Below are 26,898 nucleotides of genomic sequence, written 5' to 3' on the forward strand. Positions count from 1 at the left end.
TACACTTTTGTAGAACACAGCTCAGCAGCACAACTATGGGTGCGTGTTCATGAAAACTGCTTTGCCTGTATAATAATAAATTTTGTTTTTCGCGGACTTGCCCCGGTTCTCTTTCATCGCCCATTTCATAACCGATTTAATAAGCTCGACGTTACTAGAACAACAATTTTTTCTTGAGGTACGGTGGATGTTTTAACCAGGCATCATCTTTGCTTCGGCATTGCGAAAACATGTCAGGTAGGTCGTAACTATAGAGGCCGGCTCTATATGCACTAAAAACCAGGATTTAGGTGCCAGAAATAGGCGGCCAAAACACTGTTTTGGGCTCCCAAATTTGTGAATATAGGCACAATAAACTTTGACAAAACTCAAATTTTACAATAAAAAGGTGCGGGATCTGTCTCTACGACGCGAAAGCAAGAAAAATGCTTTAGATTATAATGGTACAAACGTGTAATGATTTAGCATAGAGATGCGTTTTTCCGCGGGGTTCGCAGAATACGGTCTCTCCATTTCTAGTTCAGCATGGTCAGTTAAGTGTGCGCCGTCGAATAAACATGCTTCTGGGTCTTTTTCTGTGGGGCATAGCTGAGAAGGGCTACACATGCGCAAATAGCCAGAGCACAAAGCGCCAGACGGTTTTTGTTTGCAGCGCTATAAATTGGTCTAACCACATAGGCTCAATTTTTCTTCCGTCTGTCATTACACAAATTTAAACGAAAAATGTTACACAAAAACACAAAAGGGTCGTTACACAAATTTAAGAGTTTTGAGAAGCGAAAAGGAAAGCATGCAGTGGGCGCTCAAGATCTCAATTACCCAGATTTGCAGTACTACGCGCGTCATAAAGAGGTGATAAGCCAAACTGAACACGGCTTGACCTTCATCTCATGAGCGTGCGCCCCAACATGGTGAAGGTGATAGAGTGGTCCTGCATATGTCAAAGTTGTACGTGACACTGCGAGAACTATTTGTGACAACGTGTGTAATTTGTGCAAACGGTTGCCTAAATAGAAGCATGAAGGTTCACAAAAATGTTAGAACACACAGACGAAATCTATTCGCCTTATTTATTTCATTTCGAGAGAGATGCGAGACTAAGGTGCCTCCATTTTGTTTGCCTTGGTTCTCTCGCAATTCTCGCATCGTGTCGGTGCCAGCATTCACAACGCTGGGCGTGGTTTTGGTGCATCGTCCCTAACAGAAGTTGCAGTGGTGTGACGCTGTGTATCGGGGTAAGGATACGTTATCCAAGCCAGCCTCTCCAAACGTGCACGCAGATAGGGATCTATCCCACAAAGACTCGCAGTTCAATAAAAAAAACAACGAGACGGCAGAACACCACTTGCGCGCACGGGCTGACATGGGCATCTCATGCGAGAGTAGTTTACACGCCCATGACGTGCTCATGCATGTCGTGTGATGCTCCAGGTCCGAGGGACTCTGATACCAATAGCGGGGAAGGAATCAGGCTTGCGAAGTCAACATAGAGTGAGTGGTGAAGGTTTCAAGCTCACCTCCTGAGATCATGTTTCGCAGCTTCTAATGATCAAATTTTAAAAAAAATGTAGTGATGCAAAGCTTTTCATTGGGCACGCAACATTTTCCACTAAGTAAAAATTCTCAGGTGACCTAGTGAAGGACCACATGTAATTGACAAATAAAACAAAAACTACATAGATATTGCTTCTATCTGCACTTTACTTCCCCTGATGACTCTCCAATGTTTCGCATTGATTCTTCATCTTCCTGCCGCTGCACAGAAGCACCCCTGCTCCCTTCGCATGCGAGCAGACGCTGGAGAGAGGCTGAGCAGACGACGCGACATGGATGGTATACATGTGTAGAGGCTAATCGACCTTCCTTTTGGCTAAAATGCCTTCTAGGCTTGACAGTTAAAAAACAACTTGTGAAATAAAGTGTAGTTTGCACCCCACAGTGTCCCGAAATCTGAAGTTTGCCGAGTAACATGAATACCGGGCTCCAGCGGTACTTGAAAGCGACATTTGAGGTTAAATAGCGTTTGTATAGGCATCGATATTGAAAACAGGCATTTACAGGCACTTATACGAATTGAGGCAGAAACGTCCGAAATAGTCATATATAGGCACTATAAAAGCAGTACAAAAGCTCTCCTTGCCCTCTAATTCGTGTTCATGTGTCAAAATGAAACAATAGGAACGCAAGAAACGAAACAGGCATTTGCATATAACCCCACCTCTATTCATAACAATGTATATCCGTAATCAAGCATAAGACGCACGGTCTGCCTGCTCCAAAACTCGCTACAAAAAGATTTGTCAACCACTCCTTCGGCTCAACTAATATTTCATCTGGTTATCCTGTGAAGCGAATCCGTTGTATTAGAGGGCAGTCCCCATACTTGAGATACATACTATTGTTATTTGCAAGTGACCATTTGCTGATGCGCCATGGACTGCTGTGCCTGACTTGTGCTTTTCTTTCTACATTTTACGCAACGCCGTTTCTTATACGTTAGTGTGCTTAGAATAAGCGTGCACGTTTGGTGTAGAATGCCTGTCCGTTCACAGCAGTGCGGCCTGGCTGCCGGCAATTTCAAGGTATACTTCGAAACACGAGAAGCAACAAAAAAGCCGCCTACATCTTCCCACATGACGAGCTGGAGTAAATGCGTCGCAGAGTGGTCAGGGTATCGGTTAAATGTTGCGTAATTGAGTATAGTTTCGAAAATGCTTAATTCTCACTTCACCTTTATTATATATATTTATTGAATGAAGCAGAAGCGTTGCCCTCTACGAGTGGTGGGACGCTGATGTTGGGTTGTACCCCACTGCTGCTTGAAGGCACTGTTGCTTCTATCGCATCTACTCGAGTCAAGAAAAGCGCAAAGTCAAGCGAAAGCCATGTAAATACGCCTTTGACTGAATTCAAAACGCGCGATCTGGCGCCTACATATACCAGTTAGCCGGTAAACGGTTGTGCAGCGCGAGCAGTCAGATGTTTACTAGCAGAAGCTGCCTGCAACGGTCCTCAAGTTATTGTTCTCTCAATGACGTTTCGTTTGATATTCATGAAGGCACATTAGATAGTGCTTGCGTGAGTGTTAGTCATGATGACGTCACGTAACTCACTAGTGATCAAGTCTGTTGGCCGGGTCATAAGTATGACGTTATTGCTCTCTCACAGATGTTCCGTTTGATATGCATGAAGACAGGTTAGAACAGCGCGTGCGTGTGTGATAGGCGTGATGACGTCACATGAGTCCCTAGTAATCACGTCGCTGGGCCTAGTGAGAGCATTCGAGTTGTTACTCCCTCAAAGACGTTTCGTTTGATATGCATGAAGGTAGGTTACAGAGTGCTTTCGCGGGTGTCAGGCGTGATGACGTCAGGCTAGTCACTGGTGATCGCGTCACTAGGCCGAGTGACAGCTTTCAGGTTATTACCTTCTCAAAGATGTTTTGTTTGATATGCATGAAGGCAGGTTACAGAGTGCTTGCGTGGGTGTCAGACGAGATGACGTCACGCAAGTCACTAGTGATCACGTCAGTAGGCCGGGTGACAGCGTTCGAGTTATTACTCTCTCAAAGACGTTTCGTGTGATATGCATGAAGACAGGTTTGTACACCGCGTGCGTGTGTGATAGGCGTGATCAGGTCACGTGAGTCACTAGTGGTGACGTCACTAGGCCCAATGGCAGCATTCAAGTTATTACCCTCTCAAAAACGTTATGTTTGATATGCATGAAGGCACATTAGAGAGTGCTTACGTGCGTCTTAGGCGAGATGACGTCACGCTAGTCACTAGTGATGGCATCACTGGGCCTAGTGACAGCGTTCAAGTTATTACCCTCTCAAAGACGGTTTGTTTGATTAGCATGAAGGCACATTCAAGAGTGCTTCCCTTAGATTTAGGCCAGATGACGTCACTAGAGTCACTAGTGAAGACGTCACTGAGACTAGTGATAGCGTTCAAGTTATTACTCTCTCATCAAGACGTTTCCTTCGATATATATGAAGTCAGGTTAGACCCTGCGTGCGTGGGTGTCCAGGCGCAATGACGTAACACGAGTCACAAGTGATGGCGTCACTAGGTCGATTAACAGCGTTCAAGTTATTACCCTCGCAACGACGTTTCGTTTGGTATACATGATGGCAGGTTAGACATTGCGTGCGTGGGTGATAGGCGTAATGACGTCACCTGAGTCACTAGTGATCAAGTCAGTTGGCCGAGTCATAGGTATCACGTTGTTTCTCTCTCAAAGAGGTTTTGTTAGTTATGCATGTCGGCAGGTGAGTAAATTACGTGCGCGGGTGATATGGGTGACGGCGTCTCCGGAGTCACTGGTGATCCGGTGGCTTGGCCAAGTTTCAGGTATCAAGCTCCTGCCCTTTCAAAGACATTTCATTTGATATTCATGATTGGAGGTTACAACAGTGCGTGCGTGGGTGATATGCGTGAGGACGGCACCTGAGTCTCTCGTGATGAGATCATTGGCCTGGTTAAAAAGTATCAAGTCATTACTGTGTGGATGCGGGCGGCGTTTCCTTTGATATACATGTCGAAGGTTTGAATGGTACTTACGCGTGTGATAGGCGTGATGTAGTCGCGCGAGTCACAGTGTTTCACTGGTGACTCATTCATGGTTTTCCCTCTTAAATTCACTCCAAAGCTATTCACTCTGCGCATTCTTGAAAATTCTGGGTCGTTTTGAAGTTACGATGTCATCAGGATTAAATTCACTGACGTCTGGATTAAATCGGCTGGTGGTTTGAATAAATTCAGTGGCACTTGGATTAAAATGAATGGCACCTGGACTAATTGAGTGGCGGCTAGATTAAGTTGACTCGCGCCTAGATTAATTTGGCTGGCGCTTGGGTTAAATTGAGTGGGAAAACCTGTAGTTCGCCGCCGATCACTGCCATTATCATTTGCCGTTCTCGAGTTCCATTCATGGGCCTCTGTGATGTATATCACCAATTAATCGCCCGAGCCAATAAAAAAATGACTTTGTGACGCCGGAAAACCCTCGGCACAGCCGAGCCGCTGGCGTCATCTTCAATATTCGACACCATGGACGACCCCACTGTAATGGCCACCCTTGAGACATAAACTCCTCGGCCACTACCGCAATCGTTCACACCAGCTATAGCCAGCGACCTTACGACGACACAACTAGACCAACTTCTTCGCTTGCTCGTTGATTTCTCTTCCTGTTTAGACTGCCAAGCAAGGGCGCTCGGCCGCTCAATGACTCTTTCGCATGCATACTATGGACACCGGAAGCCATGCGCCCATTCGACAGCGTCCTTACGGAATATCGGCGAGTAAGGGGCGCCTTATCGATGACCAGGTGAATGACATGCTTAAACGCGGTGTCATCCAACCTTCCAACAGTCCTTGGGCATCACCTGTCGTCTTTGTTAGGAAGTAAGATGGCACAATACAATTTTGCGTCGATTATCGGCGGCCTAACAAGATTACCTGAAAGGATGTGTACCCGTTGCCACGAATTGATGACGCACTCGACTGCTTGCAAAGAGCGGAGTTCCTTCTTCCTTGGATCTCCACTCTGGCTACTGGCAAATTATTGTGAGGAAGAAGATGGACACACGCGGAAGCGTATTGCCATCGGGTTTTTTGGTAGTTTTAATTTAAGCTACTTTTTCAGATTGGCTTCATTTTCAGTTTAGTTTCATTTAAGTATCCTGCCGCCCGGTTCTTGGCCCATCCCCGTTTGTGAGTAAGCGCCATCCATCAGAGGTCATCAGCATCAGCATCAGCATCAGCCTGGCTTGCTCGGCTGTTCGCTCCCAGACTACCCTTTGCCTGCTGCTGCTACCTCCATAAAGCCTTAGTAGCTATACTTTTCACATCTAGTGAGAGTGGCTTAGAAGACGAAAAAAGCCAAGAGTTGAAATTGTGCATCGGACATGAAATCCAAAGTTTGTGAGTTGGGATCCAATTAACGGAGAGGGTGATTTTTTCTCAAGAATATTTGTTCACTTTAGAGAGAATGATTACCACACCGCTAAAAATCAGAAATATTGTCCGCGGCGCCCTCTTTGACCAACTTTACCGCTTTCACTAGTTCCCGAGAGAATACATAGCAACAGAAGGTGACAAAAGCTCTCTTGAAATTCCTACGCGACACGGACTTCAACAAGCGGCTGTAAGAGCAATGTCACAAGCCGCGAAAGACAAGACTGGACTATGACTGAGTGTGAGTGCGTGTGCTACCGAATGTGCTGTGTTTATCTCTCTTCCCTCTCTGCTCTCTATCTTTCATCTCCCCCATGCCCCTTTCATGCGCAGGGTAGCAAACCGACTGCCTATAGGCTGGTTAACCTCCCTGCCACTCTTTTTCTCCTATTTTGCTTCCTTCTTTCAATACTTCTGTATGATATAGAGAACGAGCCACTTTCGACAATCCCAATACTTTCTTACATACATTTTTATGGCTTGTACATCACAGCCTATTAACAATTTCAATAACCTGCGAGTATGCATAGGTTCACAAGCGTCGTTTCAGCTCGAGGTATCCCCACGTTAGTCTGGGGAAGTGGGACCACTGTAATAGTTTATTGCCTTGAGGTATGTTGTTGTTTTTTATCGTGAAAATCATGGGTTGCGAGAATCGTGTATCGGTGCTGTCTGTCGGGCAAAGCAGGTGTCAGGTGACAACGAGACAATTGCCATCATATGCGTCGCTGAAAAGAAATCTCCAGAAAACAAGGCCGTTTTTCGCAAGTCGGTCTTTATGTTCGAATGACCGTTTAGCTCGAGATATAAAAGAGGATGTGAGAACAGTGCTTTCTGTGTAATTTCCATTGTCCTTGCCACGCCACAATCTGTAAGTACGCGGTGCGTGCGACACGCCCAGTGGACAACCGCTAGTTGATTTGTTTACAGATCGTCATTCTCAAATACACGTCTCAATAAACTCCTATTCTGGGGCACCCTAAAATAGAGATTCCCTCTAGTATGCACAATAGTGTAGACAATCTCTACTGTCGTGTTGATACGTGAGTTGTATGGACAAAAATGTTTTAGTCGTGCAGAAGACAAAGACGAGAGTATAATAAAGAATATGCATGGCCCACCTGGTCAGTCAGTGGAAAAAAATTCAAAGTTTAGCTATGGCGAGAACAATGTTCAAAACAGTGCACTTAGGATAGGAGAGACTATAGCTTTTGACGTTGCGATTTTCAGAATAAGAATGGTAGGCAGAAGTTTTATTCTTAGGACAGTTAGAAAAGACCTGTCTATATACTCGAATCTTGAAATAAGTGTTATATTTGTGAGGTTATCTATGGCATAGCAAGAGATAAAAAGTATGATAGCGTGGAAAAAAAAGTAATTTAAAAGCCAGGGCGAAACGTGCTCAATGGTTCTGATTACTGGCTTTCCTCAACAAAAAAAAAACATCACAAAACATGCATGTTTTGCCGCCTATACGGCTGGCATTGTCATTAAACACATTGCATCCGATGAAAGAGTGCATGTTACTCATTTCTTGCCATAAGCATCTGGCAGGGGCAAGTCATATTTTCCCAACTGTAGATGACGTCATAATTTTGCTGAGATTCTTCTTGGAGCAAAGATATTTCACTTTTGCTGCAACTGTACATTACCCATTAGGTGTCCCGATGAACAATCCTGTGTCTCTAATTGTGACAGATCCGTTAATTCAACACGTTAAGCTGCATTCCTGCCAATCTTCCCCTTCCCTGACAAAATGTACTGAAGTAGATGAGACTTTCGTCATTGTACAAAGGACTAATCTGCATGCGACGCACGCGGCTCTAAACAGTGTTCATCTTGTCATCCCAAATTCAGTTGTGAACTGGAGGATGGTAGTACTTTAGCCTTCCAAGATGTACTGGCACGTCGGAAAGATGCATTAGTGATAGCAGTACAACGCGCAATCTTGCGATGGCATCATTGTAAAGAGTTTCGACGTTCACCATCCTGCAGAACACTTGTGCGCCGTTTTGCGTACACTTCTGTCACGCTGCGAGGCGCTGTCGGCGACGCCGGTCCTGATGAAGCATAAAGAAATTGATGTTTCCACTGTTTTGAATAAGCGGAATAAGCGGTTTGTCAACGTTAAATGACACCTCAGGCAACGACCTTGTCAGGTAAGCAGTAAGCGCACATCTTATTTTGTGTGCATTCCGTATGTTCGCATTGAGCCTTGAGGCGTTTCGGCGATTGAACTGTGTTTAAACCCATGCCCGCTCTCACGAATGCGTTCCCGAAACCTAAATAACACACCTCTTCGGAATGAACGAAGTGGTGGGGTGTATAAGGGCGATTGCATGGGTTCTGATGCCGGTTACATCAGCCAGACGGCGGTGACATTGCACTCGTTTCAAGGAGCACTTAAGAGACCTTGCAAAAGCCACACGCGCAACGCGTGCTAGGAGAGAATTAGTTGACCACTCTGACAAAGAACGTGTTTCATTTCCATATATTGTGATGACATGAACCTTTCCAGAAATTGGCGCAAGCCCCCTACAGCGGCTGCAAAGCAGTATGGGACGGTGGAGCACCGGAGGAGTGTTGTCTGCTTGCGGAAGCATTGGCTCACCTCGTTTCCTGCCGCGCGGCAGCGTACGAACTCATCGTTGTGGCGATATCACGTGAAATAACCCTGCTTCAATCTGCACTCACAGAAGAGGCACCACAAATAGCATTATGGAACCAGAAACACTAGTATCCTTGACCTATTATAGACCCGGGAAAAATGCTCACGGCCGCCTCAGCATTGTTGGTACCGACCACCAGGGATACTAAGAAAATGGAACGCTCGCTGAACACGGTGACACGCTGAAGTGTCAGTGCCCTTTTTGGCACGTTTTAAAAGAACGCTTCCTGGGGGATTACATAATCAGCCATGACCACCTTGTTGACAACTAAAAAACAAAATGATATGCACGTGAGAGAGTTCGGTTGTGCTGCGTCTACTCACTAGGCTGTGTGTTCTGGCGCTACCATCTGACATCGTAAACTGCATTGCCGGGTGCCTATTCTTCATATAGAAGCACCGCCATCCAGCGGATATTCCAAGGACTGAACGAGAGGAGGCACACGCACACTTTCTTACGGCTTGCTCTTCGTGTATACTTCCCACCTTTAACCACCTCGAGTTCATGGTATAGTTAACGGTATTCATAGCACTGCGGCCCAACGCTCGCTAAACCTTTCTAAAACCAAAGAGGTTACGCGCAGCGAGTATAACGTAGCAACCCTTTTTTGTCAGGTAGTGCTCAATGGACATGCCAATGGCTGCTAAAGGGGAATGAGAGACAGGAGAATTCGGCTTTTAGTTAACGCGCACGCTGCGAATTTTTTATTGTTCAACAACGCAGAGAAAAAATCTCCCACCGGCTACACCTTGGAGGTCAAAATGTAAGACTGGTTACGCACAATTACTAGGACTATGAGGAACGAACGGGTGCTGCTATGAAGAGCTTCACCCCCAATATAACGTGAGGGCCGGCACCTGTTCGGCCTACTTCTCATCTAAGATGATTTCCTTTGGTATGAAGCAGCAGGCCATCCTACCGCTCTGGCGTAGCTCCTGGGTGTGTCCAAGTGCTTGGCATTCAGTGCATCTTAAATCCCTGCAGTCACATCGTATATGGCCCATGTGTTTGCAGCGAAGGCTCAGTGGTGCTCAACCTGGCGCAACAGTAAGTGCTCTACCGCTGTCCGGACAATACCTTATGCAGTATGTCGTCCAGTGATACTCCTTCTTTTAAAAACGGCTTCAAAAATTTTTCAGGAACCGAGCACCTCCAAGGCCTCCACTTTCCACCTGTCAATAGCCACTTCTTTGACATTACCGTATTCACTAGAAGTCCTGCGAATGCTATTGTTAGTAACATCCAAAGTTACCCATTCTAACTTCAGACGCACTTCTTGCCTGTTAAGGACAATAACTATGCACAGCCAGTCCTTGACAGCCAAGTGTCCAGCTTCCACAATCTTCTTCTTGGCCTTATCGGTGCACAGGTTGACAAGCTAGACATTTCACATCTGGTAGGCACCAATAACAGCCACATCCTTGATGACAGCCGCGTCTTGCAAGGACTTTAGAAAATCCTTGATACGATGCATACTTCCTATAATATAGCAGCACAGTTGCACAGAACGCTCACAGCATCAAGCAGAAGAATCCTGTAGCCCTTAGCTACGGTAAAAGACGCCGTACCAAGGCCGCAGGAGACCAATGTCGCCGCTATTAGGGAGTCAGATATCCTGCGTCTGCACGCGTCGGGGATCAAAGGCAACATGAGCGTCACTGAGCGCACGCTGTAGACATTGCTCACGGCAAGCTATTAAAGACGATAGTCTTTCTTGAGGACCTTCGACGCAAAAATTGTGATCTGTCTGTTTGTCCGCCATAACAATACCCCAAACAGCACCAAACCATACCCTTAACGGACAACCCCATCTACATCGCCCACCAATATTGCTCAAGTTTCAGCGTTCATGCTTGTGCGATTGTTAATTAAAAAAACAATTATCATGCATATTTGAGGCATTATTACAACACTTCTATATACTGTATGTGTGTCTTTATAGTAGAATAGGCACACATAAGTAATTCTAAGGACCGTAGCGTTTATCATGCAGCGCTGACAATGCAACGCTTGAACAAAAAGGCAAGTGTTTCCAACGCTTTGCTAAGAAGAAACGGTAGTGGCATCTACACGTCGCCTTGTGTTCTACACCTTATCGCCTCCTAGACAAGTGCGCACGCCGCGTGCTTTGTTTTTCAAGATAACTGCCAGATAGCGCTCATGTCTGACGTGCGCCATGTCTCGATGTGCTTGTTCGCCTCCGCTGCACGCATCGAGGCACTCTAATGCAGCGCTTCCAGAATACCATTCACCAATTTTCTTGCGAAGAACATCACATAAACATTTTGTTCACTCTCTGCAGACTTTTGACGACATTTGCTGTGTGACATGAAGATATGGGGCCATTTTTTTTTACACACCGCATAACGTATGGTAGTCCTCAGAGGTCCGCAACTACAGCGTGCTTCCATAATGAGTAACAAGATTTCTTGCAAGGCTCGCGGTGGGTCAAGCGTTAGGCGAGCTCTAAAGGTCGTCTCGTTTCGATGAGCGCCGCCTCCCGGAGCATGGTCTCTCCTGCGTGCGCTCTTAACAGGCACGCGATTCCAGAGAGCACGAAGGTCACTTCGCTCACTGCCATGTTCACATTTACAAAAGGAGCAGGCTGTTCACGCTAGAAGAGGTAAAAAGAAATCATAGCATATCCACGGAGTGAAATATAGATGTTTATTGTGGCGAAGCGTCCATGCGTCCGTCCGTCCGCTCCTATAACACTATAAAGTACGCATCGAAGGGATGCTTCGCCCCACTCATCGTCACTCACTCCATGAATATTCGTGAATTTTTTTTATTATAGTAGCACCATCTAGACTTTTTAACCGTCAACCGTGCGAAAACCACTAACGGCGTCCAGTGACAATACTTCTGAGGACGTTTACACACAACTTCATCTAGAGAGGAATTCTTTAAACTATATAAAAGTGGTTGCTACAACATATTAAGAGAGGAATGCTTAAAACTAACTAAAAGTGGTTGCTTCAACATATTGCGAGGTAACCACCCACACCCTGAGAGATTCGCCCCTAAGATTGTCAGAGTTGTTCGCACTTGTTCTTTCTGGTTGAGCAGCGCGCTCTAAGTTTCAATCTGTGGCAGTTTTTAGTCGGCGTTTGTTCAGCGTATTTTCATCACGTGCGTGCTTTCTGTTTGAGGTGCTCCTTGGAGCTGCTTGCCGTTCTCCACGTTATTTTGCACTTTGTTTGGGTAGCACTCATTCCTCCGCCTTTGTGGCGAAACAATGTACAATAAACGCTCAATGACCTCTGTGAAGACACGTTTCACTTTTGTGTTATGCAGATTCCCAGAAAAAGGTTTAAGCCAAGTTTTTTTCTTTCGCGCAAAAACTTTTAGCAGAATTCTACAATGTTTTTTTGTTTGCACAGTGGGTAAAGTTACGGCACCTATTCACTCCTACAACGCTCTCGTCTTGCCGAAAACACTTTGCTTTACTTACCTCATCAGTGGTGATTTTTCGCGAATAAAACCTCGTGACACACTCCGGATAACAAGCTGTTTATTCTTATTGGAACATCATTCACGGCTCGCACATATAGTAAAGCTTGTCATTCTGCTGGATCCGTTTTGCACATACTATCTTGCTGCCCGGGTCCAAATAATCACTAACGAAGGCCCGCCTGAATGTTGGTTCACCTGTAATTAATTTGAGGTTTGAAACTGCGTAAATAGAGAACGCGCTCCCTCTCTCTCTCTCACTCACTCACTCACTCACACACACACACACACACACACACACACACACACACACACACACACACACACACACACACACACACACAAGCTCACCCGCGGATGTCGAATAGAGCCACATTTTGGCGGAATTTACGCTATACCAACAAGCTTGCTTCATCCCACGCCCAAACAAAGAACACTCCGACTGTGTTGCGTTTGCAGAGCATTAGCACAATACTACGCGAACATTAATCAAAACCAATCCAGAAAACAAATTGGCAGATCTGACATACAGTGGGAATCGGTTATATATATAGCACAAATTAGGAAGGTTGATATGTCACTTTAAAAGGAGCACACCGTTACGAGGCGGATGTAAACTGTGCTGTGTGAGACACGCATGTCGTGATTATCATGTTTGAACGTGTCATTTACCTTTGTCGTCTATTCACGTCACGTGATACCAAAGTTGGTATATGTCTACCTAAGGGGACGGCCACGAGTCCATCATGAGCGTGACATGTAGTCATGACTTACATGACATGCATGTCATAATTACCACGTTAGGTTCTGTTTCTTGGGTTCGCCAGTTAGTGGTGTTATACCATGCAAGTTTTGCATTGTCAAGAGATAGGAACCTCCGAACGAGCAGTAAGACCATGAAATGTAAATCGCAATATTCATGACATACCTCTTACGGTTTTCATGTTACGACTGGTCACTTATGCTCGTCATGCACTCTTACTACGTCATACCAATTTTCCTACGGATACCATTATCGAAACGGGCAGGAGAGCTAAATGTCGTAGGCGGCTATAGATAGAATGAGTGAATGAGTTTAGGTAAGTGAAAAGTGCACGTGTTCGGTAGGAGTGTGAGGAGTATCGTTGTGTTTAGGCAAAATATCAGTGCGTTACGTGTGAGGAGTAGGACTCACTTTATTTTGTCGTCCAAGGTATTGAAAACTCGATCAAAAAGAGGAACAAGCAGTCATCAGCCGCTACAAACTTGTTAGCATTAAGCCTTTCGGCAAAAAACCCAAAAAGATCCTACTGAGCGTCCTTCAAGATGAATGTATTTCGCTTCGGGTAAAACTCGGATCAGACGCACCAAAATTTTCCTCGGGCAGAATTGCTGAGGCTTTCACTCGCCAAAACTTTCCTTCAACGAATCCTCTCGAACACAGATGGACGAAAATTTTCTGGGGCAGAGTTATTTCAGCTCAGGCATATAGAAACTTTCGTCGAGCAGATTCACTCGTGCTTATATTATACTTCATAAGTTTCCCTCAAACCGACTCACAGAGGATTTTGCGAGTTTCTGTCAACCGAATTTCCTCGAATTCACGCGGACAATTATTTTAATCCACCAGAATTGCTCTGGTTCAACTACTGCAAAACGTTTTCAGCTGCAGTCGCTCGCACTCATACTCCTGAAAGTTTTCCTCAGGTGAACTGACCTTGACTCAGACTAAGCGAAAATTTCATAAAGCAGTCTCACTCAGACTGTGTCTGGCGAGTCAACTCATGACTGACCTTGACAACCTGCATCGTGACCAGACTAGAAGGGCGGACAAGCGTTCAGGAGCTCTAGCACACTTTTCCAGTTCTACCATGTATGCGCTCACCCTGTCAGTATGCCTTGAAAAAAGAGAGAGAGAGAAAGAATATAAGAAATATTAGAAGGTAAGGAGATTACGCCCTGTTTGCAACCCTCCCCGTCGGGAGAGATAAGTAGAAGATTACAAGAGCGAGAGAGAAGGAGATACACTTGCAGATATTGTGCTTCAAGCCTATGCATCGGAAATCTTAGTAAAGGGACGACCATCCAGTCTGCTCATGGCACAGTAGAGAGTCTGAAAATCTTGCTCAAAGTTGGGACCGTGGCACAAGACTGCTACTATGGCCAGGTATTGTTACGTGGCAACGACATGGTCAAGTACAAGCGACAGTGCAGACAGTCATCTTCTGCAACTTCCTACTATGAGCCTTTTTGGGCATTCACCTTTATGCACTGATAATGTCAGCGAAACCCAGACAACACACACCCTGGTGGCAAACGTGCTGACCCGGCGCGTCTGTGGCCCCGCCGCGGTAATCTAGTGGCTAAGGTACTCGGCTGCTGACCCGCAGAGCGCGGGTTCGAATCCCGGCTGCGGCGGCTGCATTTCCGATGGAGGCGGAAATGTCGTAGGCCCGTGTGCTCAGATTTGGGTGCACGTTAAAGAACCCCAGGTGGTCTAAATTTCCGGAGCCCTCCACTACGGCGTCTATCATAATCATATAGTAATTTTGGGACGTTAAACCCCACATATCAATCAATCCGGCGCGTCTGTGGGGCCACATTAGAAGGCGGCAATAGCACTTGAGCCTTGATTAGCGAACAACGTCACGAGATAACAGAGGCGAAGAGTTTGTGGGATGATTAGGGACAGTTTTGTACGTAACGCCTGTTACTTTTCAATAAACGTGGTTATGGGCCCGTGAAGCGAGGAAGTAGCCTCTCTGAAGGGCCGAATCGTCGCGATAGAGACCAGATAATAACGTGAGAAACCACTGGGAATGTTTATTTGCTATGACGGTCAGCGTAAAGGTGCTTCTGTGTTTGTTGAGAAGCCATCAATCTGTGGCGGGCAAGCTGACGAGCGTGGTCAGCGCAAGCATTAACATCACGAGTGTATTCGGGGGGCGGCCCTGCCAAAGCCAGAAGGCATGTATTCAGTGGTAACGCTGGTTCACGTCCAAATAAAAGGTAAAACGGTGAGTACCCAGCAGTGTCGTGGCGGGAGGATTTGTACGCGAACGTGAGGTATGGTAATGTATGGTCCCAATCACGGTTATTGGTCCACACGTATTTCGAAAGCGTGCCTGCATGGGTTCGGTTTAAACGCTTTGTAAGCCTGTTCGTCGGAGGATGGTACGAGGTCGTTGAGCTTACGGTGAGTGGAGCACGAACGTAGAATATCGTCAATCACTTGAGTCAGCAGTTGGAATGGGGCACCGTGAACTTGAATAAGTTTTCGAAGCGAAAAATTGGCGACCTCTGTTGCACACCTGTTGGGTAAGGCTCGTGTGACTGCGTAGTGGGTGGCACGATCTGTACCAACGGCAATCCACTTGTTGCCCGAAGTATAAGTTGGAAAGGGCTCAGAATAAATGCTTTGGTAAGATGTCGATAGGCTCAAGGTCACCTGCAGAACGTCCCAGTGTTTTTTTGAGGCGCTGCCAAACTTCGAAGACGTTGAGTTAACGCCGTACAGAACGTCCGAAGCTAGGCCAGTAGAAGCGGTGGCGCACTTTGTCATACGTGCGACAATCGCGAAAGTGACCAGCGGTTGGTGCGTCATGAAGTTCGCGGAGGACAGTGGAGCGCCGGTGTTTGTGTTGAAATCCAATGTCACATCCAGATGAAGTTTTTATGCTCTGAGCAGAGCAATCGTAATCCAACGGCAGTTTGGAGCGCGAATTGTGTGTTCCAATGGCAGATTGATAGCGACCGCAGATCACGGATGGCTTTTTAGAGCAAGCGTTCTTGCTCCATCGAAATCGACCTATTTGACCGGAAGTTCAAGTGATGTATTCCGTGCGCCCGCTTTTCATCTAATCACCGATGGATGTCCGGAAAATGCTTTTCACTCCCTTGCACCCTCTTGTGCTCCCTCGCTATATTTCCGCTCACCGACAGCTCCTGTCGAGACGGGTGCGTTCCAATCGCAGATTTGGCTAGAGAAATCCCGCTCGGATCTGCGCGCTCCATTCGCAATCCGGCCCAGCGCTCGCGATCTGCCATTGAATTGAAACATTAGGTACGACACGCCGTATATCGGGACCAGTGGGTGACCGTTTATGCTAATATAAGGTGTTATCTTTAAGAGCAAACATGCGTAAAGAGGTTTTGCGCGGTGGATTGCATTCACTGTATTATTTGGCTTGGGTGCGGGTACCCACGCTGGTCGTCGTGAAGGTGAAATAGCTGACAAACGGATAATATGCCCTTGATGGAGGGCTACTCGTAGAGTTCCAGCCAGCCGCAAGGTAGCGTAACAAGCAGTCCGCTTCCTTGAGTGGTCTGTCGCTGTTGTACACTACCGTGTAGCTATACTCTTGCAGGTGGAGTGCCCAGAGAGGGAGACGACCTGTGGGATTTTTAAAAGAGGCAAGCCAACAAAGGGCATCATGGTCCTTTAGCACTGTGAAAGTTCGGCCGTATAAGTAAAGGCGAAATTTCGCAACTGTCCTCACCAGAGCGAGGCATTCACGCTCCGTGATGGAATAATTGTACCCCGAGGAAAACAGCAGTATTCTGTCATGAGCGATCACACGATTTTGCCCACAATGTCACTGGGCCAGGACAGCGTCGATTCCGTGACCAATGGCGTCAGTGCGAACTTCCGGTGGTGCTGAAAGGTCGAAGTGGGCCAGAACAGGGGAAGACGTGCGCTGTCTGACGAGCTTGGAGAAAGCTGGTGCTGGGGAAAAGCCCCAATTAAATGGGGTATCCTGTTTGAGCGGGTCAGTGAGTGGTCAAGCAAACTCGCCGATGCCTTTGATAACCCGCCAAAAGTAGGAGGCAGACGCCCACAAATCTGTGGACGGCCTTGGTGGTGTTGGCGCAAAGAAATCCTCCAGAGCTAAAATCTTTTCTGGGACACGCTGCATGGCAGAAACCTCTAGAATTTGCCCAAGGATCATATTGCAGTGTGGGCCGAACCAGCATTTGGACGAATTCACCTGAAGCCCGGAAGGTAGAACACGTCAAGAATAGCTGTCAGTCTCTCAAGTTCAGTTTCAAATGGGGGAAAAATACAATGATGTAGTCTAGACAACATTGACACGAACACCACTTAAATACTGTGAAGCAGAGAGTCCACCATTCGTGCCTGGGACGTTACAGAGGCCGAAAGGTATGACCTAGAACAGAAAGAAGCCATCAAGCGTTAAAAATACCATCTTCTCTCAGTCCATATGGTCCACAGCAATCTGCCCATGTTCGGAATGAAGATCGATGTAAGAGACTTACGCGGCACCATGCAGACAATCAAGGGCATCGTTAATATGCGGTGTAGGGTAGGCGTCTTTTCTTGTGATGTTAAGGTGCTGATAGTTCACACAAAAGTGCCACAATCCTTTCTTTTTAACGAACACTACCGGAGACACCCAGGGGCTGGTGACGGCTGTATAGTGCCCTTCACGAGCATCTTGTTTACTTCCTGCTAAATGACGCCCGCTCCGACGCAGACACCCTGCATTGGCGGTGGTGAACAGTGTCGACATCCCTAGTGTGTTGCATGCGACACTGGACAACGGACGTCTGGCCTAAAGGTCGATCACTGAAATCGAATATGCTCTGGTATGGCCCGAAAGCACTCCAGAGGGCTTCAACATGTTCAGGTGAAGGGTCTGTAGCGATCATGCCTAAAATTTTACCGGCTGCTACTATTTGTTTTCGATGGTGCGTGGTGCACAAAAACCCTGGAATTGAGAGCGAAAGCTTAGGCCTGTGAATCCAGCAGCGAACGCAGTTCGGCTACGGACATGCCTTATAGGAGCACTTGACTTCTGTGAAGCCGAAATCAGGGATGGGTAGCCAGTTTCAATTAGCTGTGATGCTGAGAACCGTAAAGGTAACAACAAAATGCTTGAGCAGCAAGTCACGAAGGGGTGCAGCGTAGTATTCGCCAACTGGCACGACTGGTAGCATAACACGTCGGCGAGCGTAGGTTTTCGGAGCTATATGAATAAAGTCTCTGCTGTTTACTTGCACGAAGTTTGGCATGAGGGGACACTGTGTTGTGGAAGGTCAAGGCAATTAATAAGCGCTGAATTGGTGGTTAGAAAACATAGTCCACGTATTATTTGGATAGTGAGGGCATGTGGCAAGAAAACTGAACAACACGATCTCCTGGTGACTCGCAACTGTGGGTTGTGCAGTACACATTCCTACGACAGTCCCTGTGCCTCCATCAGCGAATCGTACCACATTGGTTAAGGGTGGCATGAGGATATTTTTCATGCTGTGATGAAACTGTGCGTTCGTAACAGAAACGTGAGCGCCCGTGTCGAATAAAGGTTGGACAGGAAGGTCATCAACACGAACTTCAAGGGTGTTTCGGGATAGACGTAAGGGCAAAAGAATATTTTCAGGTAAGGTTGACCGTGCAGCTTCACCTAGAAGCTACAGATCAAAGTTTTGCGGGGACCTGCGGTGGTTAAAGGACGGCGAGTGCAAGCGGCCACGTGTTGGGGAACAAGACAGATGGCTTAAAGGTGTGGCGACGGGAAAGTGTGGCCACAGTCTTCAGGAGCGGTGAACGCTCAAGACTCAGTGCGGAACGGATAAAAGTTTAACATTGGGCACAAAAGAACGTTGTAGGTGAAATACGGGTTAAAAGGTCTGGAAAACTACTGGCTGCGGCAGTAACGAGCAATGCGGCCTGCACAACCGCATCGGAAGCAGATCGGCTTATCGTCTGCTGTACACCATTTGAATGGCTTTCTGGGACGAGGGTGGTATTTACGAAGGGGTTGACTCCCCAGAGCCATTGGAGGCATCATTATTGTTCATGACACAAACAGTGAAAAACAGACCCATATTAGCACACTCGTGGCTGGCGGCAGCCTGTATTAGGGAGACAGTGAGCACCGGTGTCTCGGTGAATGTGGTTTTGTTGGCAGCTGGGCGCATGGCCTCGAGTTCGCGTCGGACGATGCGCATCTCATCTTCAGGTGTGGATGACTGACCAGGGCTTCACCCGCTAGAGCACGTAGCAGCGGTGTTGGGGAGACGATGAACCTGTGACGGAACACGCCGATGCTTCGCTTGCTCGAGGCAGCTACAATCCTGAATTACGAGGACGATGCTGGTTACGTTCGTAAAGACGAGCAGGTTAAGCGCATCAATGGCGACCCCTTTTGAAATGTGCCAGATCTTGTCAGCCTTGCATATGTTGTGGTAGAACTTTTGGCACAAGACTAGCACGTCTTGAATATATGTCCAATAAAGTTCAGTTTACGTCTGAGTGCGTACGATCAATAGTTTCTGGACAGCAAACTGTTGCCCATATGGGTAGCAGAAAAGGTCGCGGAACTTCTCTACAAACATGTACCAGGTCGTAACCTCGCGTTCGTGCGTCTCATACCAGACACGAGGAGTTTTTTCGATGTAGAATATGACGTTTCCCAACATTACGGATAGGCCCCAGTCGTATTATTTTTAAAATGCTCATACATGCTAACCACTTATCGACTTTGATATCACTCTCTCCATAAAATGTACCAAATCACGGGCTGGCGTTATGGCGACGTACCGAGAGGTCATCGGAGATGTTTTTGACTTTGGTTGGCGAAGACTCGTATCCACCTGGCGCCATGGTATAGTAGATAGCAAGGTGCGTGCACTGTGGAGCTCCGTCGAAAAGAAAAATACACTGCAGCTCGACACGAAATGTTACGTGATAATAACACTGTCAGTCACAAGCCACAGTACAGCACAGTGAACGTCTTCAATTTCCTACTATAGACGCCTTTCAGGGTATGTTCCAATATAATGTCAGTAATATCCACGTAAATATATAACAGGCTGTTCACTGCTGATGCTGATAATGTATGTGTCTAAATATTGGCTCACGTAGTGCCTATCGTGTATTCCGCTGAACATGTGCTCTTATTAGTAAAAAAAACGAACACTTACCGTTCAATATGCGTTGAGCGGTGAAGCAATTCGCTCTTTCCTGAATCAATTGGTAGTGCCCATTCCACTGCGGCCAGTCTTTTGGCTCCACTTGCATGGTTTCAAAACATAAGGCACCAATTAGGCTATCACAAAGTTTTCATCGTTTGAGACAATATGTTGTTTGTAGAAAGTACTCACAGGACATCTCTGGAAGTTGCGCTAATAGCTTAGCACGATAAGCTTGTGGGTTGTGCACTGTGTTTTATTCGCTACAAAATTAGTTTTTACCCTAAATGAACACTAAAGGTAAAAACAATCTGCGTCAGAATACAACATAAATGCTTGAGAATGTCTAAAAGAGGCAATATTATCAACAACAGTGGAATAGACACGTTGAGCATAAATGTACGAAGTCAATGAGCCATGCATGAGTGGGACATTTAGGAATTATCCCGTCGACATCAAAAGTGTCAAGTACAGTTATTCATTAGTAATAAAACTATTCCTAATAAAAAAGAACCTGCTGTGGACTAGAAGACGTATTAACATGCTGCTTGTTCATTTGTTTGATTCACGGAAAGAATAACCGCTTGGCGCTGTCATGTGGCACGGCGCGAGTGGTTAAAACGTTCTGTTTTCACCGAAGTATGCTCCCATCATGCAGTCCTGTCTAAGTAGTAGTTTCGGTATCGCGCACTGCTTCATGTACTCTACGCACTCATGAAAGACAATTAATGTGAAAGTTCGACCATTTGCCGCGTGCATGTGACGTGGCCGGACTGCAGAAAGGTGTACGTCGCGTGAGCTGCGGGATAAAAATTAGGTGCTTGATTGTCTGGCGCGGGCCGCAGAATGGACTTCTATGCTTTTAGGGTTCTTCGAAATTTCCAGAGCCCTCCACTACGGCGTCTCTCATAATCACATGGTGGTTTTGGGACGTTAAACCCCACATATCAATCAATTATTGAAGTGGCTGAGCGGCGTGCCTCAGCGCCAGTGTGAAAAAAACAGCAAAAAAATCACACCATTCCCCCGCTTTAAGGGAAACGTGTGGTTGCGAAGCATCGGAAAGATGGTGAACGGCATCCACAGAAACTCGTCTACATCGTCAGGAAAGAAGGAAGGAAAATAGGGGTAAAAAAACGGCATGGAGGTTAACCAGCCTATAGGCAGCCGGTTCGCTACCCTGTGCATGAGATAGGGATGGGGGAGGTGAAAGATAGTGAGCAGAGAGGGAAGAGAGAAACAGAGCACATTCGGCAGCACATGCGCGCACACTCAGTCATAGTCCAGTCTTGTCTTTCGCGGTGTGTGACATAGCTATTACAGTCGCTTGTTCAAGTCCGTGTCGCATACGAATTTCAACAGAGCTTTCGTCGCCTTCTGTTGCATTGTCTTTTCTCGGGCACTTGACAGAATAGTGTCCAGAGACATTTGGCTGTTGTGCATGCGCGCAAAAGCAGACGCCACTGACTGTCTCTTGATTTCATACAACGCACAGTCACGCAGAATGTGGTGTAGCGTCTCTTCGCAATGACAGGCATCACAGAGAGCGTTGTCGGCCATTCCTATGACAAAAAAATAAGATTTTGTAAATGCCACTCCTAGCCATAAGCGAGGAAGAAGGGTGGCTTCTCTTCGGTCGAGTCCAGTGGGCATGCGGAGAGCCATCAAAGAGGACAGGTGGTGTTGACGATTCGTATCGATGCTTGGTGGGCACCATAGTAAAAACGTGATTTCACGCGCAAGTCGTCGAAAATTACTGGCAGCATCGGTCCGCGAAAGTGGTATGGCTTCTTCTCGTGTTCCTTCGAGGGCTGCCCGCGCGGCAGTATCGGCATGTTCGTTCCCTATGATGCCGCAGTGACTTGGCAGCCATTGAAGCGTCACATGATGCCCTTTCTCGTGTGAAGTGTGGAGAAGGCATCGAATTTCAAAAAGAAGCTGTTCGTATGGCCTGCGACGCAGTGCTGAGAGCACAGATTGTAGGGCATCCCTCGAGTCGCTGAAAATCGACCATTGTTGCGGTGGTTCCCGATTGACCACACAGAGTGCAGCGCGCAAAGCAGCTAGTTCCGCTGCTGTAGATGCCGTGGGGTGGTCAGTGTTAAAGCTGATGGTAACACCTCTTGCTGGGACAACTACTGCCCCTGACGAACACTGGCGGTTCGAGGAACCATCGGTGTATACATGTATGCTGTCTGAATATTTCTCGTGCAAAAGAAGAAGAGACAGTTGTTTCAGCACGGGCGACGAAAGCTCAGATTTCCTCCGAATCCCTGGTAAACTAAGATGCACTGTGGGTCGAATAAGTCACCAAGGTGGTATGGATGATTTAGATGCAGGAGTGAAGCCCAAGGGAAGTTTATCGTTGTATTTCACAATCATTTCGGCGAACGATGCTTGGCGCCTCTCTGAAGGCAACAGTGCAAGGTGATGACAAGGAGCACGTGGGAAGTGTCTGATGTGCGTTCTCAGGACTTCTATAACAATGTCAGTTTGTATCGGATAGTCACCATCAATCGCAATTGTGGCTTCCGTTAACGTACATCTATCAAATGGTGGTTTTGGAACGTTAAACCCCACAAATCAATCAATCAATCGTTGACGTACATCTGGGCAGACCGAGGCACACTCTCAGCGCTTGGGCTTGTACTGCCTGTAGAACACGAACATTGGTATTGCAGGTATTGCTAAGCATGGGCAAGCTATATCTGAGGAAACCGAGAAACACAGCTCTGTAGGGCTCCGTCATTGCGTCTACTGACATTCCCCACTTCTTTCCTGCCAGGAACTTGAACAAATGGGAAATAACGGTCAGGCGCTTCTTCATATAGGTCACATGCGGACTCCAACAGAGGTGCCTATCAATAATGATGCCCAGAAACCGGTGGGTTTCGGCGTGAGAAATCGGTCGCCCGCAGATTGAGATGACATAAGGGGTCATTGCTTTGCGAGTGAAGGCCACCAGCGCACATTTTTCTGTTGATTTGCTGAGACCTTGTTTTAACAAGTAGTTGGAAATCATAGTTGCTGCTTTTTGAAGCCGGCAACGTATCTGAGGACGTGTGACTGCCGAAGTCCAGACACAGATGTCATCTGCGTATATTGAGATTTTAATGGTGCTTGGCAAGTATTCAGCAAGGCCAATTAGTGCAAGATTGAATAGCGTCGGGCTAAGAACTCCGCCTTGAGGAACACCCCTGGAAGTATAGCGTCGCGTAGTTGGGCCATCTTCTGTTAACACAAAGAATGATCTTGCAGCCAGGTAACTCGAAATCCACCGAAATACTCGACCACCAAGGCCAACCACCGCAAAAGCACCCAAAATGGCTTCATGTAGTACATTATCATAAGCGCCTTGCACATCTAGAAACAAAGCTGCAGATAGTCGCTTACGGGATCTTTCGTGCTGAACGTACGAAACCAGATCAACGACATTGTCAATAGAAGAGTGGTCGCGTCGGAAACCAGCCATTGAATTCCGATAAATCTTGTAGTATTCAAGATACCACTCCAGGCGGCCTAGTATCATCCGTTCCATTATCTTCCCTACGCAGCTGGCCAGTGCTATTGGGCGATATGAGGTGAGTTCGAGTGGGGATTTGCCCTGCTTCAAGATGGGTAACAAGCGGCTTACTTTCCAGTCATCAGGAACATTGGCATCCTGCCACGTGATGTTGTAGAGGCTCAACAGTTCTCTCCTTGCACCTTCCCCAAGGTTGCACAAGGCTCGGTACGGAATACCATCTGGGCCTGGAGAAGTTGAACGCCTGCAAAGAGCTAGTTCCACCTCGAGCTCTTCCATTGAAAAAGGGAGATCCATGTGGTAGTCACGGGAACGGGGGACGTCACCTCTCACTGGAGAATCTGGACGAGAGGCTTGGTTGGCAATCTGCGCACAGAAATCTTCTGCGACATCGATGTCTTGCCTCCCTTGAAATAGCGCGAGCGCTTTGAATGGAAAGCGCTGTTCCGTAGGGTGACGCAGACCTTGCACCATTTTCCAAATGTGTGAGAGTGGCTTGCGAGGGTCTAGTGACTGGCAAAACGTTGTCCATCGTTCCGACGCTAATCTATCCACGCGACGCCGAATCTTTTTTTGCATCTTCCTGGCTGCCCTAAGATTGTGAATTGATTTCGTACGCCGATACCGACGCTCCGCCCGGCGTCGCCGTGCTCGGAGTCGCTCCAACTCTATATCAAAGTCGTTTCGTGTGGAAGATATCGTCACCGTGCGAGTGGCGTTTTGCATTGTTCTCTTAATTGTTTGCTCTAACCCAGATCGTAGGCCATCGCTACAAGCATCTTCCATGTCAGATTTGATGTTGGTCCATTGGACTGCTCGATTGGTCGGCCATGGACCATAAGTAAACAAGACTTTGATGTTAAGGTAGATTGGAATGTGATCACTTCCTCGTGTCTCAACATCTGGAAACCACTTGACATATTTGGTGAGGGAGTTGGAGACAAAGGCAAGGTCGAGGCAGCTGCCGTATGTCACCCCTCGAAGAAAAGTGGGGCTGCCGTCGTTCACGAGAGTAAGGCCATGGTTGTAGGCGATGTTTGCTAACCTGCGTCCTCTTGCATTTGTCCGCGTACTTCCCCAAGCGTGATTGTGCGCATTGAAATCACCTATGATGACCCATGGTGCAGGACACACTCTCAGAATATCCGCTAATCTCTTGGAATCGAGATTATTCGTCGGCGATATATAAACGCCTATAAGAGTAAACATGAGTTTGTTCTTTTTCACAGTGATGCAGACATACTGATTGTCATCGTGAGGTGCAATTGGTTGCACAACATACGTCAGTTCACGACGAACAAAGACGATGATTTTGCTGCACGCACCATTCGTTGAAGACATGACAGCATCGTACCCCAACAGTCTTATTGGTTTCGACAAATTGGGTTCACAAACGACGATGATTGGAAACACGTTGGTAAACACAAACTGACGAAAATCTGAAAGGCTTCATTTTAGTCCTCTGGCATTCCATTGGATAATGGATGCAGCCTTGACTTCTTTACGAAATGATGAGGTGTTAGTAGCCATCTTCCTAGTTAGGAAATTCAAGCACTGGGCTTAGGGCGTCCAATAGTCCAAGTGCGCTTCGAGCAGATGGTGTCTTCATGTCGACTAATATTGCTCGGATGACTTCTATGAGGGAACGGAGTACCGAGATCACTTGACGATCAGTTTTAGGCAAATCTTCCATGGCAGCAGACGGCTCTGGTGTGGCCACAACCTGCAGAGGTTCCTTGACAGAAGAGCGCGTCGGGAGCGTGGGCCATTCCTCTAGAGGCTTCTCTCTTTCTTTCGTACAAGTGGTGGGCCCTTTCGCGGCGCTACTGGATGGAACCACTCAAGAGTGGGAAGTAGCGTCTCGGGAACGTGCCTTCTTTGAAGACTTTCGATGATGCCGACGCCGACGCTGACGCCGGACTACTTCGGCTGCCTCCCTGTGTGTCGAGTTCTCTCGGCCCATTTGTCTGAGAACCGCGCGCCAACCACATCGGGGTCCCTTATTCTAGCACGAGCTGCCACCACCCTGCGCGCACGACGCTCAGCAGCTGGTTCATCCGTCTACCCTGTAAACGTGCGCCCCAAACCAGCACCTATTTTACTATAGAGCGCCATCTGGCGTACGGCACCACCGAAGAACACGTGATCGCAGTCGCACGGTCATCTCCCTCTTTTTCTTTTTCTGTACGTGTGACGTAAATCGTGTTTTCATAAAACTCACCTTTTAATATTATCTTTTCTACAAGTAACGCCCTACAGTGTCGGACCACTTGCATTATTCAGCGTGTATGCATTCGTTATGTAGTACAAGTAGCGCCCTCTATGGCCGGTTAGAGAACTAAGGAGAGGTGGTTACTACAAAGTATGATGGGGTAACATGCGTGAAACGTCCATGGCGGTTGTAGTGTTGGCTACAAAATTTTATAAACATTAGATATGTACCCCTACGACACTGACATCACGCCGGGTTAACGTCATTTGTAGTTAGGCGCCTAGCGTTGAAGTTCCTTTATGTAGCAGTATCGATGGTCACCATCTCTTCGAGCGCTTCCATATCACCTCCCCATTTTTAGTATTTCTAATATCCATGTTGTTGTTGGTACCGTTTCGCAACTGTAAACAACTGGTTATAAAAAATATACGGGGCTGCTTAACGTATGCCAGTACCATGTGTACATATCTTTAGCCACACTTTGGAACGTTTTGATCAATGAAAAATTGGTAGATCCCAAGGACAGTGGGAATCAATGACATGCGAAGCACGCGTGACGAAGGTTGAATCCTTACGCTAAAATCAGCACAACGTTATGAAGCGGACGTAAACTCCTAAACTATGTCGGTCATGAATTCCAAGTCATAATCATCATGATCGCACCTGGAATTTGTGCTCAGTCGTCCATTCACGTCATGTAGTACCAAATAAGGTATATGTGAAACTAGCGAAACGTCCGCAAGCGCACTATGAGCGTAGCATGTTGTCATATTTTACATGTCACGCATCTCATTATTATTATGTTTGACCAGTCATGTACCTTCATCATTCATTCACCTCCCGTTATACCAAGTTTGGTGTATCTCTAGGTAGCGAAACGGCCACGAATGCATCATTAGCATGACATGTAGTCATGTTCTTACATCACACGCGTGTCATAATTATCATATTTGCTCCAGTCATATACCTTTATTATTCATTCACGTCACGTAATATCTCATTTGGTGTATGTGAAGCTAGCGTAACAACCACGAGTGCATCATGAGTGTGGCAGTTAGTCATGTTCTTACATAACCCGCATGTCATGATTTCCACGCCAGGTCTTGTCACTTATGTTCGCCATGCAGTCATTTCATACCAAACCAGTTTTGCGATATGTCATGC

The 26,898-nt window shown here is 46.9% G+C and overlaps 1 protein-coding gene across 2 annotated transcripts in view; it reads right to left on the reverse strand.

Moving 5' to 3' along the window:
- Positions 1–12,129: 12,129 nt before the first annotated feature.
- LOC119181672 (uncharacterized) overlaps positions 12,130–26,898 on the reverse strand; it is a 62,978-nt gene continuing 48,209 nt past the window's right edge. For both annotated transcript variants that reach the window (XM_075874776.1, XM_037432916.2), the window contains 2 exons: positions 20,012–20,101; positions 12,130–12,283 (listed from right to left, as the gene is read on the reverse strand). In XM_075874776.1, the coding sequence (XP_075730891.1) occupies positions 12,168–12,283; positions 20,012–20,101 (206 nt within the window). In that variant the 3' untranslated portion in view covers positions 12,130–12,167. The remainder of the gene's footprint in view (positions 12,284–20,011; positions 20,102–26,898) is intronic.

This window comes from Rhipicephalus microplus, chromosome 10 (assembly GCF_043290135.1).
Source record: "Rhipicephalus microplus isolate Deutch F79 chromosome 10, USDA_Rmic, whole genome shotgun sequence".
Classification (NCBI taxonomy): Eukaryota; Metazoa; Arthropoda; class Arachnida; order Ixodida; family Ixodidae; genus Rhipicephalus; species Rhipicephalus microplus.